Source organism: Telopea speciosissima, chromosome 10 (genome assembly GCF_018873765.1).
Source record: "Telopea speciosissima isolate NSW1024214 ecotype Mountain lineage chromosome 10, Tspe_v1, whole genome shotgun sequence".
Taxonomy (NCBI): Eukaryota; Viridiplantae; Streptophyta; class Magnoliopsida; order Proteales; family Proteaceae; genus Telopea; species Telopea speciosissima.
This window is the reverse complement of record NC_057925.1, coordinates 45,305,694-45,314,799: the sequence shown is the minus strand read 5'-3', so window position 1 is coordinate 45,314,799 and position 9,106 is coordinate 45,305,694. Positions and strand designations below refer to the sequence as shown.

Sequence of the window (9,106 nt, the reverse complement as noted above, 5' to 3'; positions counted from 1 at the left end):
TAAACCGTTTGTTACATGTATTTTCATGTCTGATTTGGGTGATATATTTCCAACTAGAATTCATAAAAAGTAGCCATATATCTTAAAGAAAAAAAGGTAATATTATGAGCAAATGACTTGCCGTTGTTGAACTCTGGTAACAAAGACAAGATCAGGGAGTTAGAAACTAAGAATACTTTGAATGTTATCATGAACTCAATTCATGAGAAGCCTTCCAAGTTTTCTTTTATGGGAAATCAACATATCCTGGAAGAAGCAAATAAGTTGTAAGGAAAGAAACAGTGAAAGGAAGGCCATGGTAATTCTTCTTATAAATATAAGAGTGAGGAAGGAAGGTCATGTAAAATTTCTAAAACCTGTAGTAAACATTAGCAGCTCCATGGAAAAGTCTCGGAGAAAAGTTATAGCCTGTTCCAGATGGAGCAATTGATGATGAAGAAATAGGAACTCTGAAATTACGGTAAGAGAGAATGAAAGAAAAGAAGAAAAACAACAAAAACAAAGCTTACTGTCAAACCAGAGATCGTGGAAGTCCAATCTTAATCCAATAAGTACTTTCTTATTGGATTGGAACAGTAGTTCTTTATGTAATAAATATATTAATGGTTATCTCTATCAATATTCAACGACAGTTTGGCCGAGTGGTCTAAGGCGCCAGATTTAGGCTCTGGTCCGAAAGGGCGTGGGTTCAAATCCCACAGCTGTCAATAAAATTGGGTTTTTTTGAGATAACTCTTTGCATTTCGATCTTTAACGATTCTTCCCTATCACTATCACCTATTATTTTGTGTGGATTCATAAAAACCAGGTACACTTCAATAAAGCTGAAACCTAATCCTATGCAGATTATGTCAAATATATCTCAGTGGATAGTGACTTATGTAACATCCGCCTTGCCAACTTCTGATGTACCTTTTCCCTCTTTATCAATTCTTAAAGACTTATTTGGTTCCAAATGTATACCTACCAAAGGTCATCCTCTTTTGATTTGTGCTAGAAGTTTTGATAGAAATTCTTTTGAAATTGGATGGGAAGCAATTGTTACCTATCAAGACCAGTTTATGTTTGTGGGGCTGGACAATGGTTTTATAGGACAAGAAATTGAAGCAAAGGCAAGGAGTATGCTTCAAGGACTCAACACAAGATGGCAATTGGGATTCAAGCCAACAGATCGAAGTCTGGACAAGTTCGGAGGAGTTAAGTAGGTTTATACCAAAGAATGAGGAGGTTACATGGAAAATTATCGCCCCCTACTGTGCACACATGGGCAGTGCCCAATCGCACAATGGGCACTGGACCGCCCCTAGTACTGGGGGCGATAAGAATCCTTTCACATGGCCATGGGGTTGTCTTCAAGTCTTGTTTGAAATTCAGTTGGGCCATCTTAATTTTGAAAGTGTTGTAATTAAAAATTGTGAGTGTATATGTTAAGGCTAACCCGATATCTCGCTTAGCATGTGTCATCCTCTCTCTTCCTACTTTGAAAAAGGACCCCTTGCCTATACGTTTATACCAAATACAAATTGAAAGTTAGTGACATGCCCAACCAGCTTCCTTTTAATTATTATTTATTTTTCCTCTCTTGACCGTAAAGACCTATGTGAATGATACCATCTTGCACCGCCATTGATGTGGCGTGGGAAAAAACTCTCGCTATACGTTCATAGCAAACACAAATTGAATTACATCCAACCCAGCTCAATCATCAGATCTGCCACGTGGCTGAATGTGTACGTGTCCCATCACTATTCACTACACTACTTAGCTTACAAAATTCAAATAAGATTTGAGAGTTTTGAGACATTATTTGAGAGAGATGAGGCGATGGGGTTATGATTTATGAAGACGAGGAAGCGTGACAGGCTTTAGTGATAGGAATGGGTGGGTGGGACAAGGAACCATTAAAGATGCGGATTGCAACACGACGATTGGCTTCCTGAGAGTAATGGATCCCATCCCAACTAACGTAACTACTAGGGTTCTCACAAGCATTTCCGTAGACGGTCCCGTTGATCACTGCCTTCTTCCCACAATCCACATGATAGCCGTAATAGCTTCCACAACAAAACTTAAGTGGGTCCACGAAACCTTGATTCATGGCATTGGTGATGAGATCATATTTCGCGTAATACACGTCGACGTATGTGAAAACCGCTAGCGGGAACTGAGTCCTGAGTAGTGTGATCCGGTCCAAAAGCTGCCGGTTGAAGTCCTGGGCCACCTCGTTTTGGGTCCGTACACACCCGTTCTGGTCCAGATGCGAACCGTCCTTGTTTGGGTAATATATAACGGCGTAAGGCAAACAGCCCACCGGCCCCGTATTATGTACCCAAAATGTCCTCGCCCCTTCCTCATAAAGTCGCTACAGTCCCAACATGTAATTAATTATTGTACTAATGGCTACATAAATTATAAAATTAAGGGCAAATTTCACGGACACCCCCTATAAGTATTTGATATGTCACGGACACCCCAAACTTTGAAAAAATATCAAAGACTGCCCTTATTTTATGAATATATATCAACTTAGTCCACTCTGTTAGGTCTCTGCAGTTAAGTCTCTGTTAATTTTTTTATAATGATAAAGTTACCCTTACCACAGGGTCAACCCAAAGTTAAAATTGGTCGAACTCTCTTTCCCTTTCGCGATCAAACTCTCTGAACCCTAGTTGGATCTCAACGGCGCCTTCATCTTCTCCGACAAAGTTACTGGTAATGGCCAACAACACAACCTTGAACATCTGAACTAGTTCTGAAGAAGCTTCTCTGTTGGTCGTCTCTCTCTTCAGGAATGTCAGGAAGAAGCTATATAGAAAGAAGCGTTCTTCTTCTGCAAGCCCATCAGGTGAGGGTGGTTGTTGCCTCTACTGTATGCCGCCTCTCACGTTGGATTCGATGGTTAATCCTCAGACAAGAAACCCTAAGAGCCCTGATTTCTCTTATGGTGCTTTGAAAGTTCAAATAGAGAACAACGGTTTTTTCTCAAGGGAATGCAATGTCCACATGGATATTTCGTAAGCGCTTTCGTTCCTTTTCTTTGTTTCTGGGAAGAGAAATAAAGGTATAAGGAGCTTCTAATTATTCCATTTGGTTTACAACATCTGGTCGTTGTTAAGCTTTTAAGTCGCCTCAGCCTTTCATGAATTTCTTCAAATAGGTTTTGTATTGGAAATTCGATGTCCTCTGTTTGAGGTCTAGGCCTCCAGTGTGAGAATCAAGAGAAGGAATTTCTATTGCTTGAAGTAAAAAGACCTGTGAGATAAGAGGACAAAGCTATTTACCTTTATTATTGAAAGGTCAAAGACAAATAGCTGAACATCTGGTAGAATCAAATCGAATGGTGGGTCTTGTTGCGTCAGAAAATCGTCCGATGGTCCTTCCTTCGAGTGCCGTAACCTGCAAAAGACCCTGGGTGACAAAGGAGAACTGGTGTGGTTCCGGCCTAGGACTCTCCGATGCCTAAGTTAGATCTCTCTGAGCAAACAGATGAGTGAATAGAATTCAAGATGCCTGATGGAGTAACATACCTTCCTTTTTATAATGGAGTACGGCGATGCGAAGAGTCCTAGTTGATGGCGAATAATCCCCTTAGTAGATAGAGTCTCGGAGTGTCGAGGGTCTTCCATGGTTGGTTGCTTCTCTACGGGGAGGTAGTGTCCTGATAGGAATGGTGTTTCCAATAGATAAATGTAAAGTGTTTGTGTCCGTCTTGGATTATGTGATTGATGGAGGATGGTGTAGAGTCCTGAAGGTGATAGAAGTCTTGTCTATGACGGTGGTACAGAGTCCAGGTGGCGGTGTACCTCTTATTGGGGACGATGGTAGTATCCTTGTCCAGGTCCGTGGAGGGTGGTTGTTTGGGCCGCACCCATAGAGGGCCGTGTGGTTCGCGTCCACAGTTGGTCTTTCGCTGGCCCGGCCTTGGTCTACCTCCTTGGGCCGGGGACACATGGCGACCTCTGATTGATTGGTGTGATTTTGGGTTTATCAGGTCTCTACAATTCTAAACAGCAGGACAAAGACTTATATTCTCTGCTGTAATGCGGAACTAATGTCCGACAATTGAATCATCCATTTTTGCAGTTTTTTTGTTTCAGTTCATGGTCTTCTTGTTTGGAGTGGGTGTAAAATTGTTTTATGGGTATAAGAACTGAATATTTAGTCTAAACAAAAAAATAAAATAACCCCGTTTTCAACCATGTTGAGGACTATAATTTCTATTTGTTGGTGCAATAGTTCATTTGTGTTGGAAATAGATCTCTACGTGTCTCTTTTGTTTTTGTTTTTTTTTTTTTTTTTTTTTTGGGTTAATTATCAGCTACATCAATGATTTGTGTCAATCGAGCAATGGAAAAAGGGCCTCGGCTAAGTGAAAAGAGGGATTTGGCTGGGTTTTGAAGAAGTAGAGGAGAAGAAGCAAAAGCAGAGAAGAAGACGAAGAATAAACAGAAAAATTACAGTGATAGACTTGTCGAAGAAGAGATCCATGGATCTCCGATTACTTTACGGCGTCGCTTATTGGCACCCCTAGTTTGGGCGCTGGGGTTACAAATTCCACCGTGGGAGCTTCGGAGTTACAGAACTGCACAAGAATCTGACCTTTCACTGGATCGACGATGGTGAAGAAGAACAGAGTGGGGGTAAAATGGATATTTTAACTTTGAGTGCTAATTGAGCTTAACATCAGGGGGAAGGTTGATATTTTGCCCAAGTTTTGCATGTCTGTGACATTTTGCATACTTAAAGGGGGTGTCCATGAAATTTATCCTAAAATTAATTAATAACGAGTCCAGCTCAGGTTCACGTACGTGAGCGTACTAGAACGGTTCACAGCCGTAAAGATGGAATCCACCTCATGTGGGTCCCATGGCATGGATTCCATCTTGACGGCTGTAAGCCGTACGTGAACGTAAGCCCAACGCACTCTGTACCTGAATGGCCGAAGAGAATTGATCGAGAATATCAGGAACTGAAGCTCGAACTTGATCTTCTGACGTGTGTTGAAACCCGTAGGAGAGATCGTTCTGGCCGATATCGAATGTGTACAAAGCCTTGGAGAAATCCTCTGGTCTCGGTAGATTGTTCTTGCAAGCTGCGCTTTTCCCTTTATTGCAGATTTTACAAGTGAAATAAGAGGATTTTGATTACCAGATAAAGTTGAAAGAGGTGAATAAGAGATTAAAATTACCAGCAGCGAGTTGTTGCAGAGAGCGTGCTTTGAATTGTTGAAATTGAGAGATCTGGATATCGAGATGGAAGGGACTGTAACCTCCTTGGCGAATGGACGCCCCTCCTGCGGCGAAGTTCGCCCCCTTCCTGAAACTGGTTCCAATTGAGTCCAGGTACGCGCTCAAATACGGTAATCCCAATTCCTCCGCTGCACATCAAATTTTTTGTTTTAGTTTTGCATTAGCAACAAATATAATTAAATTAGAGGAGAATTGATTCACTTTGGATTGGAACCTTAAAAAGATACAAAAAAATATAGATTTCAGAGGTTCGTCTTAGAGGTTCTTCCTTCTTCTTCTTCTTCTTCTTTTTTTTAATGACCAACAGTGTCTGCTATTAATTGCGGATACGGTGATTGTACCATAGTAGAAACTCTTAATTTATTTATTTTAATCTCATTTCTTCCTGATCTGGACGGATTAGCGCAAATACGCAATGTGAATGTGGTAGACTATTGGGTAGAGTTAATGAATCAGGAATGTGGCGATGATGAGTAGATAAGTTAGTGGAATCGATCATTAAAAAATAAAAAATTAGAATTTCAGGCATGAAATGAAGAATCAGGGACTGAGGTTGGGCCTGTGCTCACCAATGAAATCGATAATGAGACGGCCATCGCAGGACCTGCCGGAGGGCTTGCCAAAGAAGGTCTCGCCGTTGGGGGGAGGGATCGCATCGAACGCCGCGGATCTAGCGCCGGTATCTGAGTTGGAGTCCCCGAAGTTGTAGATCGCTGGGAATTCGCAGCTCGAGAACTTGGAAGTGGATGACGATGATAGGTTTAAACTCTCCACTACAGCTACTCTTCCCATGCCCATCAACCCCAAAACCAACAACCCAAATAAAGGGCAAGGGCAGCCCCAGATTACCCTCCTAATTCCAAACCACCCCAAAGCCATAACCTTGTTTCTCAGTCAAGTTTATGATTGCTCTCTCTAGTACTGTCTCTACTCTCTAAGCAAGAAGCCAAGAACCTATACCCTTCAGTCCTCAGTCAGTCTTCCACAACGCCCGTCTCTCAGTGTTCATATGTCTCTTATCCAGAGTCTCCTTCACACTATTTTGATTGACTATTTACTTAGAGCCAGTCTGAGAGATAAGGTAGATGTTAGAACCAAGAAAGAACAACAAACAATAAGGGGAGGGAGAAGAGATAGGAAACCCAGCAATCGTGTGTACTCTGTACTGCCTCAACTTTGTCTTTGTGCGATAATGTGAGGTTACCCTTTCCTGAAGGAAGGAAATGCAGTGGCGGATTCACTTGCGTCATTTGCTGTCTACTCCACAAGATTCCAACTTTTGGTTTTTCCCTCCCCTTTCTATCTCTCCTTGGATGGCACACATAGGCTTTGCTGTGCCATTGGATGTTTACCGCCGTCCCATCAGTACTGCAAAGGAATTTAATACATCCCCTCTTGTTGTATGCCGACTCTTTTGGAACTTTGCTCCTTCGTCAATAAATTTCTTTTTATCGAAAAAAATGTTACTCTTTCCTTGTCTCTTTAGCTGACACTTGTCGAATAGTTTGACTGAAGGGAACAGAGAAGAATCCATCCTTGGGGGTTTTTCAAATTTTTGGTTTTTTTCTTCGCTCGCCAATAGGGATGTAAACTGGTCGGATTCGGCTCAGATAGTGCTATATCCGTATCCGTATCCGCATCCAATTAGCTTTTGGACGAATTTGGATAGTACTAAACGGATACGTACACGGATACGGATTGGATATTTTATCCGTTTACATGTAAATATAGCTTTTCGAATAGCTATAGTTTATCCGTATCCGTATCTGTTTAGTTTTCGGACGGATTCAGATAGTGCTAAATAGATACGGACACGGATACAGAAACGGATTTCGACTATTCATTTACATCCCTACTCACCAAGTAAGACTCTTTGCCACTCTCTCTCTCTCTCTTCTCTTTTCTCTCTTCTCTTTTCTTTTTTCTCTTTTTTCTTTTTTCTTTTTTCTTCCCCTCTCACCCCTCCTCTCCTACTTAAAATTTATTGGTGAACTAATCAGTCTTTTACTGTGACCCTGCCAACTGTATTGATGTTTTCAGTTAGGCAGTGCCATTGTTAATTTGGAATTGGGTGATTTGCAATAAGGGGACATGAACTAGATCAATTTGCCATTTTTTGGAAATATAATCAGATCATGAGCTTTTTAATCGGAATTCAAAGATATCTAGGGGAAAAAATCCTGCAATTGTTAGCAATAAGATTCTTCTTTTTCTTGATCCTATGAACCAATCCAATAACTGTAGTACTTGTCTGGCCGTTGGATTCTTTTAACAAATGTCCTTATAATGTAATCAATATAAAACACTCAAGTGAGAACTTGCTAAGGAAGCAATTCAACACAATTTCGGATTCGATTCTGATTTTCAAAACATTGGTTAGACCCACTGAGGTGATCTGTTATTCCGAAGAGATTCGACTCCTCTACTTCCAAAGATGGTACTTCCATCCTACTTCCATGCACTCTTAGTGTGCCACGTAGCCTAACAACCATCCAACGGTCAAAAATGCAAAAATTCAAATTAGAGTGAAAAACACCAGAGATGTGTTTGAACCACCTTCAATCCAAAACCAAACCCACCCGACTGGTTCAAACACATCAAACCAACCCCCTTTCACTCACTCTCACTTCTCCTCTTCTTCCACCGAAAATAGCTGCCAGACTTGGCACCGGAATTAGCTTACATTCCTCTTCTTCCACCATGCTCCCTTCTCCTGTTTTGGTAAACCCAACCCCAACCCCAACCCAAACCCAAAACAGGAGAAGGGAGCATGGTGGAAGAAGAGGAATGTAAGCTATTTTCGGTGCCAAGTCCGGCAGCTTGGTGGAAGAAATGTATGCTATTTTCGGTGGAAGAAGAGGAGAAGGGAGCTTGGTGGAAGAAGAGGAGAAGTGAGAGTGAGTGAAAGAGGTTGGTTTGATGTGTTTGAACCGGTCGGGTGGATTTGGTTTTGAGTTTAAGGTGGTTCAAACACATCTCAGGTGTTTTTCACTTTAATTTGAATTTTTGCATTTTTGACCGTTGGATGGTTGTCAGGCCACGTGGCACATTAAGAGTGCACAGAAGTAGGATGGAAGTACCATCTTTGGAAGTAGAGGAGTCGAAACCCTATACATGGACCCTTAAAACAGCAAAAGAGTTAAATAACCTTTATTGAACTCGTTTTGGTGAAGCAGATGTTATTGTCTTCTAATGTTGGGTTGTAAATGCATAAATGATTGTTTCCATGGTGGCCTCATCTTTCACCCTCTGGATTCATGATAGACTGATTGTGATAAATAATAGCAAAAGTATTAAGTTTTTGCAAAGCCATAAGATCAATTGACGTTGTATTGTACGAGCTAATAGAAAATTCTTCCATGTTGATTCTCTTCATTATGCTAAGCTCCACGAAAATGCTTACAAACAACAGCTGGAGATATTCAGAACAAACAAGGGCAAGTTTGTTTGAAATCTGCATTAAGAATGTCTTTCTGCACTCAGCACAAGCGAAGTACCCAAATCAGTTTTCGAGGAAATCCAATTTTCATTTTGATCCCGATTGACGATTTTGATGACGATGGCTTGCGCGTGGATGATGAACAAGGGTTTCAGTAAATTCCAAAACACTTCTAAACTTATTGTAAAATGCCTCAATAAGTTTTATTCCTGCACTGCAATTCTTTTTCTTGTTTCTTCTTAACGTACTCCTTATTACCTCATACAATAACACAGAGGAGTCCTTAAACAACTAGAAGAGTAACCCTAGGAGCATTTATTTGAGAACTCATGGATATGTAGCTGAGGTTGGGCTAGGAGTCAAGGGGCCCATTGCACATGAGGTGATGAATGTGTATTTGGGCCGATAAAACCATGGG

At 41.2% G+C, this 9,106-nt stretch overlaps 1 protein-coding gene and 1 non-coding gene across 3 annotated transcripts; one reads left to right on the top strand and one right to left on the bottom strand.

Annotated features, from left to right (window-relative positions):
* The first annotated feature begins 627 nt into the window (after window positions 1-627).
* TRNAL-UAG lies at window positions 628-707 on the top strand. Its single transcript has one exon. It is a non-coding gene; the product is annotated as a tRNA-Leu (tRNA).
* Window positions 708-1,810: 1,103 nt separating this feature from the next.
* On the bottom strand, window positions 1,811-6,217 carry LOC122642551 (GDSL esterase/lipase At5g14450-like). Of its 2 annotated transcripts, none has more exons than XM_043836060.1 (4): window positions 5,819-6,217; window positions 5,189-5,377; window positions 4,932-5,092; window positions 1,811-2,362 (listed from the first exon to the last, which is right to left on the bottom strand). In XM_043836060.1, the coding sequence occupies exons 1-4, from the start codon at window positions 6,126-6,128 to the stop codon at window positions 1,838-1,840; spliced, it is 1,185 nt and encodes a 394-aa protein (XP_043691995.1). In that variant the 5' UTR covers window positions 6,129-6,217; the 3' UTR covers window positions 1,811-1,837. The 2 variants fall into 2 exon arrangements, with proteins under 2 accessions (XP_043691995.1, XP_043691994.1); XM_043836059.1 differs by having other exon boundaries at window positions 4,932-5,106; window positions 5,194-5,377.
* Between the last annotated feature and the right edge of the window lie 2,889 nt (window positions 6,218-9,106).

Coding starts and splice junctions, on each gene's coding strand:
- LOC122642551 (XM_043836059.1), bottom strand. CDS start 6,128: ATGGCTTTGGGGTGGTTTGGAATTAGGAGGGTAATCTGGGGCTGCCCT. Junction 5,378..5,818: donor TCTCATTATCGATTTCATTG/GTGAGCACAGGC, acceptor TTTGATGTGCAG/CGGAGGAATTGGGATTACCG. Junction 5,107..5,193: donor CGCTCTCTGCAACAACTCGC/TGCTGGTAATTT, acceptor AATCTGCAATAA/AGGGAAAAGCGCAGCTTGCA.